The following is a 19,464-nucleotide window of genomic DNA, read 5'->3' on the forward strand; positions in this document are numbered from 1 at the left end:
GGCACGTTAACAGGGAGCTGGATCGGAAGTGGAGCAGCCAGAACTTGAACCGGTGCCCGTATGGGATGCTGGTGCTGCAGGTGGCAGCTTAGCCCACTCTGCCACAGTGCCAGCCCCTAAACTTAATATTCTTATAAGTATTAATATGATAACTGTGCTACAGAGGAGAAAACCGAAGTGCAGAGATTTGAATTCCTCGCCCAAGGTCCCCCAAGCTCATCAGTGGCAGAGCTGAGACTGAGACCCTACAGTTCTGACCTGAGGGCCACTCCCTGGCCACATCAGCCACTGTCAGTACCCCGCGACGTCTCAGCCAAGACACCAGGGCAGGGAGAGAAGGGTAGCAGGCAGGGCGGCTCCCAGCACTCTGTGGGGTTGGGTTGTCGGCCATGTTGGTGTACAGAGGCCAGGGTTGAGTGCGGGGTGACCGTGCAAGTGCGTTTGCTTACTCCTAACGCCTGCCCTGTCGTGCCGTCTGTCAGAGGGGCTGAGGCCACCCCTCACAGTGGTCGGGAGTTGTAGGGGTTTGTGATCGACTGATGATCCACAGAGAGCCTTGGTTGAAGCATCTCAGGAACATCCTGCTGGGTCCGGCTGGGCTGCAGCTCACAGAACATTCTAGAACGCCTAGGTAGGGGTGAAGCAGGGGAACCTGCCCCAGTTCTATTGGGGGTGTAGAGCATGTGCCACGCCCAGAGTGTCACTCTTAGTGACAGGCATGTGCCCGGCCAGCACTGAGGTCACCAAAGATCCTTTCTTCTTTTGTGTTCTGCTCCTGCCCGCTCCCAAGGACGTTAGTTGAGTGCTGGGTGGGCAGATCCCGCACAGTTCACCCAGTGTGTTCAATCCGGTGACTCCGCGGCAGACCTAAGAAGATTCCAGAGCCACATTCTGCCACCACTGCCGTTCCTAAGGCCCAACCTGTGGGACGTGCTGGCTTCTGCCTCCCACCCTCTGCTCTGTGCTCCGTGTCCCAGATACACACATTCCTGCAGGGTTTCTAGGAGCTATTGGGTGACTGGGCAACTAGCTTTCTTAATTAACTTTCTGTGCGGCGCTTCAGCTAGGTTTTCCTGATCATCAGACCCCGTTTCTAAGGAAACAGGAAAGCCACTTCACTAAGGAGGAAGTGAGAGTGTGGCAGTGGCGGGAGTCACCGAGGACCAAGGGGGAGGCACAAGCTCGGCAGGAGCCTCTGCGCCCCGGGAACAGCAGCCTCCCTGCAATGAGCCCCTCTCCTTGTCATGGGTCTGGGACCCCCCTGCTCCCTCCTGATTGTGAAGTTTGGGGCCCAGCGCAGTAACCCCACCCCCGCCCCGCCCCCGGCCCCGTGAGATCCCTCTCAGCTCTGCCTGGGTCTGAACCGCTTCCCCCTGCAGCTGCTGGTGAAAAACATCCAGCTGGAAGATGGGAAGATGCTCCCAGCCGCCCACTTCTTCAAGGGCGCGGCCAGCAGCGCCCTGGAGCTGACCGAGGAGGAGCTGGCCACCGCAGAGGCCGTGCGGGTGAGGGGCAGCTTCAGGGCTGCTGTGCAGCGGGGCGGGCTGGGCACTGTGCGTGTGTTTTGTGTGAATCCCACTGGTGTCGTGGAGTGTCCTGACGTCCCCGGGCCCCTCTCTCCTTGGCACCTGGGGCCTTGCGATGAGATCTGTCTGGAGTGACTCTTCCAGGCACTGTCAGCACTAAGCAAACCAAGCAGGAGGCCCTGGGGTGTTTGAAGGTCGGGGCCAAGGCCGTGACCCTCTGGTGAGAACCTGTGCGTGGGGAACTCCCCAGAATGGCTGCCCAAAAGGGGGCATCCTGGGCCCTGACCACCAGGGGCTCCTGGCCAGGTAGACCTGGCTCCAGTCCAGCTGTGCCCCCGGGATACTGGAGGGTGCTCCCTCCTCTGATACTCAGTCCCTACAACCTGCACAAGGATCTGTGGCCACTTTCCAGAAATTGTTCCTGGCCCCTTCCTGCTTCCTCCATCTTTTTCCCTCCCTCCGGGCAGTGGTGCGTGAATATTGAACGTTAGGGATGCTGGTGGATCAATCCTCAGCCATTCATTCATTCATGTATTCAACTACAGATACTCCTCAACTTACAATGGGGTCGTGTCCCAGTAAGCCAGACATCAGTTGAAAAACATCAGAAATGCATCCAAGGCAACCAGCCGACTGAATGTCCTGGTTAGCAACACCGCACACTGTAGAGCGTTGGTTGTTGCCCGGGTGATCTCCGGGCTGCCTGGGGGCTGTGGCTGCTGCTGCCACCCAGCATCTTAAGATAACTTCCCTTTGCCTATTGCTGGCTGGGAAAAGCTCCACATTCAAAACGCAGTGTACGGCTTCTGCCAACAAGTGGCTCTCCCCTTGGCTCTGTGGTCAAGTCAAGTGGAGCATTGGACATCAAGGGCCACCTGTAACTTGCTAGAGTCCTATTAGCTGGGCCCTGCCAATGGCAGGCGCGGAGACTGTAACATGGAGCTTGCATGCCCTTGTCGTGGAGCCGAGAGCCGACATACAGCAAAGCAGGTGAACACAGCACTTTCGGGCAGTGCCATAAGTCAAATAACACGGTGGTGGCAAGGAGGTCCCCCAAGGCTGGGGGACAGGGAAGGGGACCTTGGAGCTGAGACCTGTCAGGAGAAAGGACCAGGGAAGGTTACCAGGACAGGGGAACAGCAGGTGCCGAGGCCCTGAGAAGCCAGGGACCTCTTGTATTTAAGGAACCACTGCAGGCCGGAGAGGGGCTGCTGTGGCTGGAGCCCAACGCAGGGGGCTGCGCTGGAGGGAGCGGCCCACAGCTGGGCACTGCCTGCAGGGGGTGCTGTGTGCTCCCCAGGGACACAGAGAGGTAGCAGCTGCCTTATTGGAAATCTGAACTGTGACTTTCTGTTAGAAAAAAAAGAAAAACTCTTCTGTCCCCAAATATTCCTGAAGCACATGCTCTGTGCCTGCCCTGGGGTTTCAGTGGCATGGTGGCACTGGAGATGGGGGTTGGGGGTTGTCACCTGCCACCTGTTTGAGGACCTAGGGCTAACTCCAAAGATTCTGCCTTAAAACCACGGCAGCTGAGCCGCGGGTCCGTCACGTGCAGGACAAAGCTGGCCCCAGGGACGCTGGTCGCACAGTGTCTACACTGCAGGTGTCACAGGACATCTGGAGGTGCTGTGAAGCCTGTGGGAGGTTGTATGTACAGCCCACGCCCCTCTGTAGAAGGGACATGCGCATCTGTGTATCTGGGTGTCTGCGGAGGGTCCTGGAGCCCCTTCCCTGCTGGTCTGGGGGGATGGCTGTGCTTCCAGGGTGCGCACGTGTGTGCAGAGGCCCAGGCCTGGCCGGGAGCCTGTCCAGAAAGCAACTGTTCCATTGTAGCTCGCTGGATGGGTGCTGCCCACTCAGCATTCACCGCCCTCTGCACGCTCCCCTCCCAGCTGCCTGGGGCACTGCTGAGCCTCAGAAACACCAGGTCACAGGGGCACAGCAGGTGGGAAGTCCCAGGTCCCCGCGCCCATCCGTGTGCCCCATGCTCCTGCAGCTCCCACATGTCTGGGTCCTGCTGGGGACAAGGAAACCCAGAGGCCCGATGTGACGTGGGTTCAGGAGCAGCGGGGCCCTGCTTTCCTCATCCTTGGCCATCATCCCACCTCCTGGACTGCCCTGGGGACCCCGGAGAAGCAGAGGGTGGAGGCGAGGTGGGCCTCAGACAGAGTGAGCTGGAGAAGGGGCAGCACCTTGGAGGGGGTGGGCCAGGGGGGAGCTCCGGCTGGCTCTGGGCCCCCACCGCGGACACCTGCAGGTGGCCAGCCCCACCCCCCACGGCCAGCTACTCACGGGACCTTGTTTCGCAGAGTACCTGGCAGCGGATCCTCCCCAATGTCCCAGAGGTGGAGGACACCACCGATTTCTTCAAGTCGGGAGCTGCATCGGTGGATGTCGTGCGGTAAGGCCCAGGGGGTACAGGGACCCACCCCGCTGTCTATCGCTGGGCCCATGGCTGCAGGTCTCAGTGGACAGACCCCACATCACACAGCAGCCGGATCAGCTGGGCGGGCATACCCACCCGCACGCTGCCGTCTCTGCCCCAGGAGGGCTCGCCCAGCCCACGCTGCAGGCCGAGCACCTGCTCGTGGCCACCCCGGCGTGGGCTTCACGCAAGTACGGCAGACGTGACAGCCTGGGGAGATGGGTGTGGGGAAGACAGAGAGGGGCTCAGGGGAGGGGGAGGGGGAGGAAGAGTAGTACGGGAACCGTGACTCTAGTTTGCAATTTGAAGTATGAGTTATGTACAGCGAAATGCGCAGATCTTAAGTGCGTGGTCTGGGCAGTTTGATTTGTGTCGCCCAGCCTTTGATCAAGCTACAGGCAGCGGCAGCAGCCCCAAAGTCTGTCTTCCTGTTGTTCCCCAGGCCACGGGGACTGGCTGGCCTGCCCTTGACCTTCACGGGACGGGTCCCGCTTGTCACTCAGCAGTGAGGAGTTGTCACCCGTACAAAGAAGGGAGCAGGACGCACCAGTGCACCTCGGCTCGCCAGTGATGATGACCTCCTACTGATGGGCTTAAACAGAGAGAGAGAGAGAGAGAGAGAGAGGAGGGAGGGAGTAAAAACCCCACAGGGTAGCTTTCTTTAGATGAATCTGAAACCTCAAATTACGTCATAACATCATCACCCTGTGTCGGCGTCACTGTCTGTGTGGTGGCCAGATGGCTGAGCAGCGGCTCCAAGTTCATGTCCCACCTCTACATCCCCTTCCCTGGCGGTTTCCACGCAGGTCCTGCCTGTGGTTTCACTGGCTCTGCACAGTCCTAGGCCCCCACAGAACCAGTCAGCGGCCAGGGAGATGCTCGCTGGGTGTGGCCAAAGCTGGGTCACATACCCACCTCCCGAGCCAGAGGTTGTGTCTGCGCCCTCCAGCTCACGTCTCTGGAAAGAAGGGAGAAGGCTGGCGCCTGGGACGTGCCAAGGCTGCTGTGGGACGTGTGGGAAACCGGCGATGCAGAGATAGAAGGGCAGGCGGCTTCCAGGGCGAGCAGAGGTTTCTCAACCTGTAAGAAAGTTGGGATGAGCCGGAGCCTCCAGGGGAGAGTATTCAGGTGTAAACCAAGCAGCCGGGTTCTGAACACTGGTGCAATGCTTTGGCAATGCCCCTGCCGGCCTCTGGGCAGTGGTGATCACAGGGGGTACACCCCGGGGAGGGGGGCTGAGGTTGAAGCCCACCGTGTGAGACCCGGATCCTTATGAATGCAAGGGCCACCGTGACTGTGTCCCAGACTTGTGGGGGAAAGACACAAAGGTTAAAATCTGTACTGTGTTGGGGCCGGCGCTGTGGCACAGTGGGTTAACATCTGTACTGTGGGCGTGGACGGCAGCACAGCTGTGCCCCTCTGAGCTGAACGGAACAACTGGAAGCCTTCCTGGCTACAGCCCCCACCCCTCGTGTGGACGACAGCTGATGAACACGAGAGTTAGGGTTGCGTGTCTCCCATCTGGAGGGATTTGGGAAGGGTTGATGAGGGCGAAGAAGCGAGATCCTGGGGAGGACGTATGTTAATTAGACTCCATGGGGTCACAAAGTGTCCCTGCCCCCAGCAGAGTGGTTTAGGCCAGCAGCTCCATTTCCCTGGCCTGTGGCTGTAGCGTCTGTAGTCGGTGCGGTGGGTGCCCAGCTCGGCCAATCCGGGCCACATTCAGCCAATGGCAGCTGGGCCCACCAGCCTGTGGTGTGAGCTTTCAGGTGTACGGGGGCCTGGCTGGCCTAGGATGTCCCTGCAGTGACCCGACTAGGCCTGTTCCCGGTTGGTGGCAGGATCTCCGGGGTGGAGCGGGAGCCGGCAGTGCCACGGGAGGCCTGGGCTTGGCCGCAGTGAGGTGCAGGAGTGGCCCAGCTTCAGGGGGGGGAAGGGGAGGAGACGCCACCTCCCGATGGCACTGTCTTCGCCCAGGCTGCAAGTGTGGGGTCTGGTGGGGGGGAGTGGGGGCAGGGGTGCAGCCAGTTGTGCAGTGTGCCCTAGTCTCAAAGGGCCGGGCGGGGCACCGTGGACTCCCAGTGTTCCACTCGGATGAGTCTGCAGGGCCAGCGTGAAGGCCAAAATAAGCATTTGTTAAAAAGTGGTTCAGGGCCACCCCACGATGCCACAGAGCTCCTGGGGCGTGCGGGCAACCAGGCCAGCTCAGGGCTGGGGTGAGGGTGCTGCGGGAGGCAGTGAGAGCTTATTCTTGATTCCTTTCTTTTTTATTTTTATTTATTTATTTATTTATTTATTTATTTATTTTATTATTTTTTTTTTTTTGCCTTTCTCCCAGGGCAGGTCTCCTCCCTGAACTTGTACTTATCTGGAAATACCAGATTTCTCCTTCATTCTTGAAAACTTGCTTTATAATAGATAATAGCAATCCTGGTCACATTTCTTCTCAAAACCTCCCTGTGTCATCTCGCTGCCTTCCGACCCCTGTGGTGTTTTTTTTTTTTGTTTTTTTTTTTTTTTTTAGTGGAAATTGTCTTTGAATCTCATGAAAGGTCCCTTGCACGTAACGAGTCACTTCTTTCTAACTGGTTTCTGAGTTCTTTCTTTGCCCCCGGCTTCGCTTAGCTCTGAACGTGTATGGGTGTGGGCCTTCCTTGGAGTTGATGGTCCCCCGTGGATGGGCATAGTCCTGGATTTCCTCAGAGAGGGAAGATTTGGGATATCATTTTTTTTAAGAGTTATTTTATTTGAAAGTCACAGAGAGAGAAGAGGCAGAGGTAGAGAGTCTTCCATCCGCTGGTTCACTCCCCAGATGGCTGCAACAGCCAGAGCTGAGCCAATCCGAAGCCCGGAGCTAGGAGCTTCCTCCTGGTCTCTCACATGGGTGCAGGGGCCCAAGCACTTGGGCCATCTTCTCCTGCTTTCCCAGATCATAGAGACAGCTGGATGGGAAGTGGAGCAGCCAGGACTAGAACCGGCGCCCATATGGGATGCCAGCACTGCAAGCGGTGGCTTTACCTGCTATGCCATGGTGCGGGCCCCCCATCATTTTTCAAATGCTTCTTCGGTCTGTTTGTGCGCCTTCTCATCCCTGACATCCCTAGGATGGGGACCCCGGTGGGTTTCCTGGTGGCCCACAGGCTGCAGCAGCCCTGTCCCCTTTTCTCATTCTATCTTCTCTCTGCTGCTCGGCCTGGATCGTCTCAAGGTTGCAGGTCCTCCTTCTGCCTTCGCAAGTTGCCCTTGACCGCCCCCCCCCCCCCCCCGCCCAGTGAGTTTCTCACTTCTGGGTTTGTCAGCGCAGGTGTCTCTGCTTGGCTCCTCGCTGTGATTTCTCGCTCCTGCTGTTCTCATCGTGTCCAGGCATCATTTCCCTCGTTTCCTTTGGTTCTTTGCCGTTTGAGCATATTGAACACAGTAGAGTGAACATCCTTGACTGGTAATTACATCAGCTGAGCTTCCTCGGGGGTGACTTCTCCAAAACTCTCTTCCTCCTCCTCCTCTTTCTCCTCCTCCTCCTCCTCCTCCCTCTCCTTTTCCTCCTTCTTCTTTAAAAGATTTGTTTGTTCACTTTGAAGGTCGGAGTTACAGAGAGATAGCAAGAGGGAGAGACAGATTGTCCATCCTCTGGTTCACTCCCCCAGATGCTGGCAGCAGCCCCCAGTGGCCCAAGCCGGAGCCAGGAGCTCCATCCCTGTCTCCCACACGGTGGCAGGGGCCCACACGCTCAGGCCGTCTTCCCTTGCTTTTCACACTGCTTTCCCAGGCCTAGCCGGGAGCTGGATCAGAAGTGGAGCAGCTGGGACTCGAACTGATGCCCATACGGATACCAGCCCTGCTGGCCGCGACTTAGCCTGCTACGCCACCACAATCTTTCAAAGATTATTATTATTATTTTATTAGCTATTATGATTAATAGGTTATCACATTAGCTTATTGATGGTAGAGGAGCTATTATTATTTCTGTGTGACAGCTATGAAAACTAAGAATTCAAAGAATTAACCACCCACCCAGGGTCACACACCAGCCACCTGCCCAAGGTCACACACCAGCCACCCGCCCAAGGTCACATATTAGCCACTCACCCAAGGTCATGCATCAGTAAGTGATAAATGAGAACCTGAAACCAAGGCCTCCTGGGAGCGCAGCCTGGGCTGTTAACCCTTTGGGTGCCGGGATGGAGCCCCGAGTGAATGTGTTTGGGCCCTGGTCCGTGCCACTGGGCAGATGGGGTCTCCAGCCCTCATCCCGTGCCCGCATTGATCTCTCTCCTTCCTGCAGGCTGGTGGAGGAGGTGAAGGAGCTGTGTGACGGTCTGGAGCTGGAAAACGAGGACGTGTACATGGCGACCACCTTCGGGGACTTCGTCCAACTGCTAGTGAGGAAGCTACGCGGGGAGGACGCCGAGGGCGAGTGCGTCATCGACTACGTGAGTCCCGCACGGCCTCCAGACCCCAGGCGCCCGTGTCCGCGGGTCCAGAGTGACACCAGGGGCTCAGGAAGCCGGCACCCTCTGGCTTCCCATGCCTGGCCAGCCTGGGGGCGCTGGGCAGGCAGTAAACCCAGCACAGGTGTAGTCAAGTTCTGCATCCCAAGATGCGATGCCCGGATGGAAACAGGAGAGTTCCCAGTCAGGAGAGCAGATGACCTTGTGCGCCCACCTTTTACCCATGGACGTGTGTTGACTGACAGCAAGTTCTGCTTTGGAAATACCTTATGGGAAAACCTCCCCGGGGTACCTGGGCAGGCTCACACCTGCGTAGGAATGGACCTGGGCTGGCTTGTTTGGCTGGTGGTTTGGAACAAGGGCTCGTAAGTGGTGGCCAGGGTGGACCCCAGGCTGGCCTTGGGGTTGTGGATGGCTGACCTGTGGGTGGACTTCAGGAGTGGGGAGGGTGTCCCAGAGGCTCCTGCCTTCGCCATGGAATTCGGATCGAGAGGAAGTAAGCAAGCAGGTGGTATGGCATATCTGGTGACTTCTGGGGGCCTCGCCATCCCCAGGAGCTTCCTGGGGGCTGAGGATCCCGCAGCCCCACGTGGCCCGCTGTGTCAGCAGCGGGAGTCACCCATGGCAGAGCTGGGATTCCAGCAGGCGTGGTCTGAGCCCTCCCCTCCTCCTGTCATTCAGCTGTGCCCTGGGAGCTGTAGGAGGCCCTGGGGTGCAGCCCAGCTGCCCTGGCCCTGCATGTGCATGTGTCTGTGTGCCCATCTGTGTGTGTCCCCTGTCCCCGTGTGGCTGTGTGTCCATCTGTGTGTGTCCCCTGTCCCCGTGTGGCTGTGTGCCCATCTGTGTGTGTCCCCTGTCCCCGTGTGGCTGTGTGCCCATCTGTGTGTGTCCCCTGTCCCCGTGTGGCTGTGTGTCCGTCTGTGTGCGTCCCCTGTCCTCGTGTGGCTGTGTGCGTCCCCTGTCCCCGTGTGGCTGTGTGCCCATCTGTGTGTGTCCCCTGTCCCCGTGTGGCTGTGTGCCCATCTGTGTGTGTCCCCTGTCCCCGTGTGGCTGTGTGCCCATCTGTGTGTGTCCCCTGTCCCCGTGTGGCTGTGTGCCCATCTGTGTGTGTCCCCTGTCCCCGTGTGGCTGTGTGCCCATCTGTGTGTGTCCCCTGTCCCCGTGTGGCTGTGTGCCCATCTGTGTGTGTCCCCTGTCCCCGTGTGGCTGTGTGCCCATCTGTGTGTGTCCCCTGTCCCCGTGTGGCTGTGTGCCCATCTGTGTGTGTCCCCTGTCCCCGTGTAGCTGTGTGCCCATCTGTGTGTGTCCCCTGTCCCCGTGTGGCTGTGTGCCCATCTGTGTGTGTCCCCTGTCCCCGTGTGGCTGTGTGCCCATCTGTGTGTGTCCCCTGTCCCCGTGTGGCTATGTGCCCATCTGTGTGTGTCCCCTGTCCCCGTGTGGCTATGTGTCCATCTGTGTGTGTCCCCTGTCCCCGTGTGGCTGTGTGCCCATCTGTGTGTGTCCCCTGTCCCCGTGTGGCTGTGTGCCCATCTGTGTGTGTCCCCTGTCCCCGTGTGGCTGTGTGTCCATCTGTGTGTGTCCCCTGTCCCCGTGTGGCTGTGTGCCCATCTGTGTGTGTCCCCTGTCCCCGTGTGGCTGTGTGCCCATCTGTGTGTGTCCCCTGTCCCCGTGTGGCTGTGTGCCCATCTGTGTGTGTCCCCTGTCCCCGTGTGGCTATGTGCCCGTCTGTGTGTGTCCCCGTCCCCGTGTGGCTGTGTGCCCGTCTGTGTGTGTCCCCTGTCCCCGTGTGGCTGTGTGCCCATCTGTGTGTGTCCCCTGTCCCCGTGTGGCTGTGTGCCCATCTGTGTGTGTCCCCTGTCCCCGTGTGGCTGTGTGCCCATCTGTGTGTGTCCCCTGTCCCCGTGTGGCTGTGTGCCCATCTGTGTGTGTCCCCTGTCCCCGTGTGGCTGTGTGCCCATCTGTGTGTGTCCCCTGTCCCCGTGTGGCTGTGTGCCCATCTGTGTGTGTCCCCTGTCCCCGTGTGGCTGTGTGTCCATCTGTGTGTGTCCCCTGTCCCCGTGTGGCTGTGTGCCCATCTGTGTGTGTCCCCTGTCCCCGTGTGGCTGTGTGCCCATCTGTGTGTGTCCCCTGTCCCCGTGTGGCTGTGTGCCCATCTGTGTGTGTCCCCTGTCCCCGTGTGGCTGTGTGCCCATCTGTGTGTGTCCCCGTCCCCGTGTGGCTGTGTGCCCGTCTGTGTGTGTCCCCTGTCCCCGTGTGGCTGTGTGTCCGTCTGTGTGTGTCCCCTGTCCCCGTGTGACTGTGTGCCCATCTGTGTGTGTCCCCTGTCCCCGTGTGGCTGTGTGCCCATCTGTGTGTGTCCCCTGTCCCCGTGTGGCTGTGTGCCCATCTGTGTGTGTCCCCTGTCCCCGTGTGGCTGTGTGCTGGCCACAGACGCAGCTGCACCTTCCTTCCCAGGTGGAGAAGGCGGTGAACAAGCTGACCCTGCGAATGCCCCACCAGCTCTTCATCGGGGGGGCCTTTGTGGATGCTGAGGGCAGCAAGACCTACGACACCATCAACCCGACAGACGAGAGCGTGAGTGCGGGCCCCGCGCCACCTCCTACGCCACCTGCCATTCAGCTCCCGCTGCCCCAGCCCCTGGGGTCCTGGCCCCAGGCCTCTGCTTGAACAAGCATCATCAAGAAGGACACAGAATGGGGAGGGGAGCTGGGGGAGGCAGCTCCTGAGCCTGCTTCGCCTGGGGCCAGAGGTCAAATCCCCAGGAGAGGTGAGGCCCTTGGCCCCTTCCCTTCCGTGAGAGCCTCTGTGCGGGTGCCACCTCTGGGACTTGTACTCCTGCTGCCATCCGGAAATTCTCCCTTGGGTTGAGTCCCGTGTCTGCTGGCATCCGTGACATGACGTCACCTCCCACCATCGTGGGCCAGCACACCCACGGAGGTGCACGTACATGCATATCTGAAAGTGGGTGCCGTGGCTGAGACGGATTCTCGTGGGCGCCCACTGAGCCGTGGGCACGTCCCACCCCATCCTGTGGTCCCACTCAGGTCTCTGCAGGAGGGTAGTACCCTCCAAACAGGTCCTGGGAGGGAGTGTGAAGAGTGATGGGGGAGCACGATGTAGGGACATGGGACAGTGCCCTCGGGACTGGGACGCCCATGGGCAGCGTGGCATGGACAGGGCTGCAGCAGGCCCTGGGGCCTTGGGAGGGCACAGCTATGGAGTGCCTCCTCCTCCCACCCCCAGACCCGTTGGACCACATGTAGCACTCCAGGGTCGAGGGCGTGGTCAGGGCAAGAATGGGGTGGGGAACCAGGTGTGGATCCAGGATGGCATGGACTGTCACCCCCCATCTATCTCCCTTCAGAAAGGACTGTGGGCTGTAGTCACTCAGTCACTGGGTCTCCTCCCCAGCCCGCTCCCCAGCCCCGTCTCTGGGTCTCCTCCCCCATTCCCCCCCCCCCGCCCTGTCTCTGGTCTCCTCCCCAGCCCCGTCTCTGGGTCTCCTCCCCCATTCAGTCAGCGTGGGCTGGGGGTCCTGTCTGTGTGGGGCCCCATGAACATAGAGAGGGAGCGATCCGTGAGCGTGGGGCCAAGGGTGGGCAGTCACGGCTCCGCCTCTGCTGCAGGTCATCTGCCAGGTGTCCCTGGCCCAGGCCAGTGACGTCGACAAGGCTGTGGCTGCAGCAAAGGATGCCTTTGAAAATGGGCTATGGGGGAAGATCAGTGCTCGGGACCGGGGCCGGCTCCTGTACAGGTGAGAGCCCAGCCCCCACCTGTCAGCCAGCGCCGGCTTCAGCAGGGGGCCGGGCAGATGCTGTGGCCAAGGCCTCTTTTCCTGGGGGCCCTCCTGGGAGGGGCGGCCCCTGGGGAGGTCACGGCTGGAATAGCAAGGTTGGGGGGTGGGGGTCCCAGCCGGAGGCTCAGAAAGGGCTTCTTTGAGGAAGGGGCTGGAGCACAAGGCTTCAGCCAGCAGACAGAGTGGCTTCTGGGACAGTTGTGCCGGTGGAGGTGAGGAGGGGTACAGGGGTGAGGCTGTGCTTTGCGGGCTGCAGGGGTAGAGGCCCTGGGGCTGGGGCAGTCAGGGCCAAGGTGGTCAGGGCCAGGGCCGTCAGGTGCACTCAGCCTGCCGTGCCTTCCAGACCCCTTGGAGGGCCCGTTGGTTCCAGGAAGGTATTGGCTGGTGACACGCAGGCTCCAGAGCTCCAGGAGACCAGGCTGTAAACCTCCACGCCCACAACCCTCCGCTGAGCCTGTGGAGTGGATGCCCCAAGGGTACCTGCGCTGGCCCCTGGGAACTCCTCTGATGGGAAGAGAGCCTGGTTTCCTGAGACACTCTGCTGCCATCTGGTGGCTGGGGTTGTCATAATGCCTGCTAACCCCTGGCGTAAATGAGGCCCCGGCTGCCAGCTCTGATGGTGGGCTGAGGTCTCCAGAGCCAGGGAGCATCCTGGTGGCCAGGTGCCTGCCCTGGGCAAACTCCCCGTCCCCTCGGAGGAGGCTCGCCTGCCCCTGGCTCTGCCACAGCTGGACAAGATGGGGCTGGGCTGAGATGCCTGGGGAACAGGGCGGGGCCGAAGGCTGCAGGGCTCCCATGATTCCGTGGGGAGGGTGGCCCTGTGGGTGCCAGGGGCACACAATGCGTCTCAGAAGCAGGACGAGCAGCCCTGGGAGCAGCTGGGGAGGACGACGCAGAAGGGAGAATCGGAGGGGGTCTGCAGGCCGTGCCCAGGGATCCTGGCGGGCAAGGTCCAGGCTCTGGGGACCCCGGGCAGCAGCCACACCCAGCGGCAGCAGTAGGGCCACCAGGCAGGAGCTGCTGGTCTGCTCAGCCTGGGAATGTGCCGGTGGCCCAGGCTGTCGGCCTCTGGGCAGGGAGAACCTCTGCCCCCTGCTGTGCCCGCCCAGACCTCCAGCGAAGGGACAGCACCTGCTGCACTCACCTGGCACCCGGGAGGGAGGGCTGCCGGCTAACCTGGCGGGCAACAGCACAGCCCCACTTGGCAGCCTCCGGGGCTGCCTGCGCGGTGTCCCTTGCAAAGCGCGTCCTGGGAAGTGGACTGATGACCCGGCCACATCGCACGCCACGCAGGGGACGCTGCCTATGAGTGCCGGGCCTGTGTAGAAGAAAAGATAGGAAGGTACTTCAGAAGCCCCTGGGAAATGGATGTATTTAAGATTCTTATTTATCTGAAAGGCAGTTACCGCAACAGAAGGAGGGAGAAAGGGGGAGAGAAATCTTTCTTTTGGTACAAAAAATGTTGAAATCCGTGGACCGTTTTCCGTGCCACGTGTTTTCCGTGACGTTTTTGAAGTCCCCATGTGAGCACAGGAGGCTCAGCACAGGAAGCCAGATGGGGCATCTCGGGACAGGGGCTGGGGCGGGGGCATATGCGGGGAGTGGGGGGTTCTCGCCATGGGAGGCGGGGCTTCCCAAACACCCTGTCTCAGTTTCCCTGCTCAGCAGCACAGCGGGGCACCTGCACCTCTGTGGACCTCCACGGGCAGTGACAGTGGCAAGGCCCCGCCCTCTCGGTGGGCGACGGCTGTGCACGGGGTCCAGTGGGCCTCCAAGCTGGCTGGCCCCCGGCCACCACAGGTGCGCTTGCCTGGACCACTTGAAAGTAGCAGGACGTGTGGAAGCTTGTGGGCTTTGGCGCTGAGGGTCCCGTTTGCTCACAGGGAGTGGGCTCACCTCTCCTTGCCACTGCTGGAACCCCAGGCCCGCCGATGCCCCTGGCGGAGCCACCAGTGCCGGAGTTTGAGGTTGCTCAATCAGCAACACACACGTTTGATCTTCTTACCCAGGCAGCGGCGGCGGCACCAGCCTGGCTCTGCCACCCGTGTGTCTGCTCCCTGAGTCTGTGGCTTCATGAGCCCAGTGCTTCCCATGTGCCCAGGACGCGCTGGCTGCTGGGAACACCATGGGGAGCAGGAAGCCAGAGCTCGCCCTCGCCCTGGGGGGAGCTTACATTGCAGTGGGAGAGGCAAAGTATGATGAGACCCTCACCTGACTGCCCCGTGGTGGGGGAGAGGCAGGGAGGCAGCCGATGCTCTCGGAGTCCCAGTGGTCACGTGGTCAGGAGGAGGTGCCAGGCACGGGGCCAGGCTCCCACAGCTCCCATGCAGGCCTGCCCTACCTGGGTCCCTGGGTCAGATCCATGTGTGTGTGCGGCAGGGAGGGTGGAGGCCCAGGGCCCCGGAGGAAGGCGGAGCAGGACCAGCGCTGGTGAGCCCGGCCTAGCATCCCGGCAGCTTCCTAAGTGCCGTGCATAGTGGTCTGGGGTCCTGGAGGGCATAGGTGGGGTCAGACAGCAGCAGGCCTGGGGGCCCATGTGCAGAACAGAGCAGGGTAGGGACCGGGAGGGGGGAGGGCCTCAGACTCTGCCCCTGCACCTGCTCTGGGCCCAGTTGTGCTAGCCGCAAGGTGGAAGTTGCTCATGGCTTTGGCTCCATGGTCCCCACCTTCCCCATCCCCATACCCCCTTAGGGTGTGAGACCCCCATATCAGTCAGGGGCTCCGTGATAACTCGCAGGCCGCCCCCAGCAGCACAGCCTAGCGGTTAAGATGCCCGCAGTCCACATCGCAGTGCTTGAGTTTCAATCCTGGCTCAGATGCCTGGCTCCAGGCTCCTGCTGATGCAAACCCAAGGAGGCAGGGCTGGGTTGGAGGAATGGGGAAAGAACCCACAACCCAGAGTGAAGTGCCTCATCTCACCACCAGAGGGCGCCAGCACAGAAAGAGTGGCACTCGCACAAACAGTCTGAATTGTGCTCCTGGCTCCTGGCTTTGGCCCTAGCTGGGTCCCAGCCATTGCAGGTGTTTGGGGAGTGAACCAGTGGATAAGAGCTCTCTCTCTTTCTCTCTCTGCCTCTGAAATAATTTTTTTTTAATTTGAAACCAAAGCATGGGAGGGCAGGTGAACACCGGGGACCACCTCTCCTCCTCTGGAGATGCCAGCCGTGGGGATGTCCCCGGCCCCTGACTGACCTATTGGCTTGGTGGGCACCTAGGAGACAGGGGTGCATTGCCCTGGTTGAAGGAGGCTGCCTCCCGGGCCTGTGATCACTTTGCTACCTGCAGCACGTGGGCACCCCCCACCAGGACAATCTCTGAGCGACCTGGTGAAATAATTGGCCCACAGAAGAGAGAGGGCAGGAGGGAGGGACAGCAGGTGTCATCCTCATGCCCAGCCAGCGACATGGCCATCACCGTCCCCTCTTACAGCCAAGGGCACACTGTACGCTGAGCGGGCAAGCCCTGGGAGCGCCCAGCTCCTTGCACCAGGGCCTGCTCGAGCCTCCCCCCCCCCCCGGCCTCTCCCCTGCCCTGTGTCCAGGTTGGCTGACCTCATGGAGCAGCACCAGGAAGAGCTGGCCACCATCGAGGCCCTGGACGCCGGTGCCGTCTACACGCTGGCCCTGAAGACGCACGTGGGCATGTCCATCCAGACCTTCCGCTACTTTGCGGGCTGGTGCGACAAGATCCAGGTGGGGCTCTGGCCTGCAGGTGGCACGGCCGACGACGGCCACAGGGTGCTGTGAAGCCGCCCCTGTTCCTTAGCTGGTGGCCCCACAGTGGTGGCGGGGTGGGGGGTGCCTGCCTGGCTTCTACGCTGGGGCTTCACAAGGCTGGGGTGAGGGGCTCAGCCAGGCCAGGCTCCATCCTGGTCCGGGTCAAGCCCTCCATCTCCCAGCTGCAGCAGCGCTGGCCTCGAGTCTGCTTTTCTGGGGGCTCCCGTGGCTGCTGTCAGTACACACACGTCGTCCCCCTCCCCCCATGTCGACTGGGACACAGAACGTCAGGGCAGGAAGGAGCGCTCAGCGTGTTCCCCGGGCTCCGGCTGTCCGCCGTGACCTCCTGCCTGCTCTCGTGTGTGTGTGTGGGGGGGGGGGGTCAGGATGCAGACCAGACCCCTTTCCTTCAGAGCTCCCCCCAAGTGGCCTCCCCCTGTGCTGCTTCCAGGGCTCCACCATCCCCATCAACCATGCCAGACCCAACCGCAACTTGACCTTGACCAGGAAGGAGCCTGTCGGGTGAGTCCCTGCCCAGGGCACGGGGCTGGGTGCCCCACGTGGCAGCTGAGGGGCCCACAGTCTCCCCCCCAGCACATGGCTGTCATCCAGCTGCTCCAGTCACTCCCACAGTGCCCGCTCCATGCCAGGTACTGCTGTGACGGCTTGAGAATTATTTAATTAAACCCCACGATCGCCACAATCACTCTCTGTCAGTCGGGGTCACGGTGGGAAGCAGAGGGTACCCTGGCACATTTTATCTGAAAAGAGGATCGTAATCAGTGTGCAAAAATTGAGGAAATTCTTTTTTAAAAAATTGAAACAGGCAAAGACAGGAAGAGCATCTCAGTGGGAGAAGCACAGGTGCAGCCCAGACAGGCCTGGGTGTGAGGAATGGGGCAAAGAACCCACAACCCAGAGTGCAGAGCCTTGTCTCACCACCAGAGGGCGCCAGCGCAGAAGGAGTGGGAAGGGCTGTGCTGGGTCGTTGGGCAGCAGCCGGTCCACCCTGGAGCCCTGTGTCCAGCCACGAGCAGGGCAACCTAGCATGCAGGAGGGGAGCAGGAGGTGCGGGCTGCAGACACCATAGGGCAGTGTGGTGGGCGGAAGCCATGAGGTCACTAACAGAACAGGCAGCAAAGCCAACCAAAGGCAGGCACCTGCAGCTGCTGGGCGGGGGTGTGTCCAGCAGACGCCACCCCCGCTCGCTCTGACCCTGTGCGGGGCCAGCTCCCCACACCCTCCATCCCCACGACTGGACAGGTACAGGTGTGCCCCGGCTGCCCTGACAATGGAGCCCAGCCCCAATCTTAAAGGACAGGCACTGGCTCTCAGCTCTGGATGCTGACGTGTGATGTCGCGGTGCCGGCAGGCCCGGTTCCCACTCCCCCAGGCCCTGGCGGAGGGGTCGGTCTGTCCCAGGCCCCTCTCCCAGCCTGGCCTTCCTGGCACGCGGTGGCGTTACCCCAGTCTCTGCCATGGTGCCCCGAGTCGCTCTCCTGTTGGTAAGGACAGCAGCCCCATTGGCTGAGGGACCTACCTACTCCAGGGTGACCTCATGTTAATGAGTGACATCTGCAGGGACTCGGCTAGGACTTGAGCGTCTGAGCCTGAGGGGACACCACGCAGTCCCTAGGGAGCGGACTCTGCGTTCCCCGCCAGCCGCCCTCGGCCTCACCCCAGCTCCCTGCAAATACTCAGTGGCCGCGGGTTGTGCCCCCTGCTACTCATCCTGCTGCTCCGGGCCTCGCAGGTGTCTGCACAGGGCCAGCGGCTCTCCTAACCCCATTGGTGCACCCTGTTACTCCCAGGGCATCAGCCGGGCTCCCAGGCCGGCCCTGTGCCCTGCAGGGCTGCCTGCAGCTCTCAGCCAGCCCCACGCCCCTGGAGGCCCCTCCTGCAGCCGTCCTGCCTGCCGGCCTTTGCACACCTCTCCCAGTCCTGACCTCAGCAGGACCCTCCTGGCCTGCCCTGGAACCCCCGGCCCTCTCCACACCCTGCTGGCCCCTGTTCGCACCTGTCCCTGCCCACTGCTGCCCTCTGCCGGTGTTGCCTGGTCCTTGGACTGTTCCACCAGAACCTGTCCAGTTAGGAAGGGGGCTACCGCCTGGCCAGTGCCTGCTGCAGCGTCCAGGACGGGAAAGGCAGGGGGCACGGCCTCTGGGGGGCGCCCTGGGCTCCTTCTTGCAGGGCCTGGGAGAGGAGGGAGGGGCCGGCAGCTCCACGGCAGGCCCAGGGCCCAGAGGAGGGACGAAGCGGCCTCCTTCCCCTGGCAGGGTCTGTGGCATCGTCATCCCCTGGAACTACCCCCTAATGATGCTGTCCTGGAAGACGGCCGCCTGCCTGGCTGCTGGCAACACCGTGGTGATCAAGCCCGCCCAGGTGCGTGGGGGTGCCCTGCACAGGGCCTGCGGGCGTGCTCCGTGAGGGAGGCGGCACAGGGACCCCGGCCCAGCCAGTGTTGGTGGAAAGGTGCTGTGGCTGTGGGCCGGCCTTTGCGGGCTGCTTCCTATGGGTAGGGGTGCAGGAGCATTCTGGGAGCTGTCCCACGCCGACTCTGCATTTTTCTGCTCTCGGGTGGTGGAGACGGGTTGGTCAGTGAGCAGTGGCAGGAGTTGGGACACCAGTGCCCACACTGTGGATTCGCACAGCAGAACCCTGCCTGGTATCCCTTGCCCAGGCTCTCAGGCAGCCCCAGGACCCTGTTAGCAAAGCTGGTGCCAGGTCTTGGACCTGCCGGGCTGCAGACACTAGGAGTCTTGTTAAGGAAGAAGGGCGAGTGGTGGGGTTGGTGGAACCCCTGAGCCCCTCACGGAGAAGCTTCCAGATCGGCGGTGGAGGCAGGACGTTAGCCGGCACCCAGGCAGCAGGGCAGGTATTCTTGGGGCTGGAGGCAGCACCCCCACCTGTTGCCACCAGGAACCTCTATTTCTTGATCTGGGCCTTGGCAATAAGGGGCCCTCTGCCAGAGGCCAGCAGAAGTCCCAGAGCGTGGACAGGTGTCCAGGGGGCCTCTCAGTTCTTAGCTTCCTTCACCCCAAGAGCACTGATGCTATTTAAAAAAGAGAAATCACAATGGCCGGAGCCAACATTGACAGCATCCATCCTGTTTCCGGCAAGCATTGAACAGAGGATCAGGTAATGTACGAAAGTGTGCTTCTTCGAGCCTCCTAACTGCTCTCCAAGGAGTGCTTGGCCCCCTGCTTCTGCCTGAGGGCTGCTGACAGGTCAAGGGGGCCGCCCCTGGCAGGGCCACCCTCACTCACCCTGTACCCAGCACCTCCCGACCCAGCCCCCATGGATTCGGCCCGTGGGGTTTGGGGCACAGCCAGAGCACTAATTGTTGGGGTCTCTGGAGTCACACCCAGGTGCAGGGAGAGCCAAGTCTGCTGGTACTGGGGGTGCACCCAGAATCTCGGCAAGCAGCACCCACCTCCCTGGAAGGCCCTGTCTCCACGCCAGCGCTGGCAGTCCTCAGGGCAGGGAGAGGGTGTGCCTGGGATGTGCCGGCTGGAGGCCCAGCCAGATACACCTGCCCAACTGCTCCTGGAGA

General features: G+C 61.3%; 1 protein-coding gene across 3 annotated transcripts in view; it reads left to right on the forward strand.

Annotated features, from left to right (window-relative positions):
- Window positions 1-19,464, forward strand: part of ALDH1L1 (aldehyde dehydrogenase 1 family member L1) — a 54,271-nt gene that overhangs the window by 21,028 nt on the left and 13,779 nt on the right. For all 3 annotated transcript variants that reach the window (XM_062200588.1, XM_062200589.1, XM_062200590.1), the window contains exons 8-15: window positions 1,380-1,505; window positions 3,836-3,927; window positions 8,234-8,381; window positions 10,854-10,973; window positions 12,026-12,153; window positions 15,737-15,887; window positions 16,363-16,433; window positions 18,188-18,293. In XM_062200588.1, coding sequence (XP_062056572.1) covers window positions 1,380-1,505; window positions 3,836-3,927; window positions 8,234-8,381; window positions 10,854-10,973; window positions 12,026-12,153; window positions 15,737-15,887; window positions 16,363-16,433; window positions 18,188-18,293 — 942 coding nt within the window. The remainder of the gene's footprint in view (window positions 1-1,379; window positions 1,506-3,835; window positions 3,928-8,233; window positions 8,382-10,853; window positions 10,974-12,025; window positions 12,154-15,736; window positions 15,888-16,362; window positions 16,434-18,187; window positions 18,294-19,464) is intronic.

The sequence above is a fragment of the Lepus europaeus genome, chromosome 9 (genome assembly GCF_033115175.1).
Source record: "Lepus europaeus isolate LE1 chromosome 9, mLepTim1.pri, whole genome shotgun sequence".
NCBI lineage: Eukaryota > Metazoa > Chordata > Mammalia > Lagomorpha > Leporidae > Lepus > Lepus europaeus.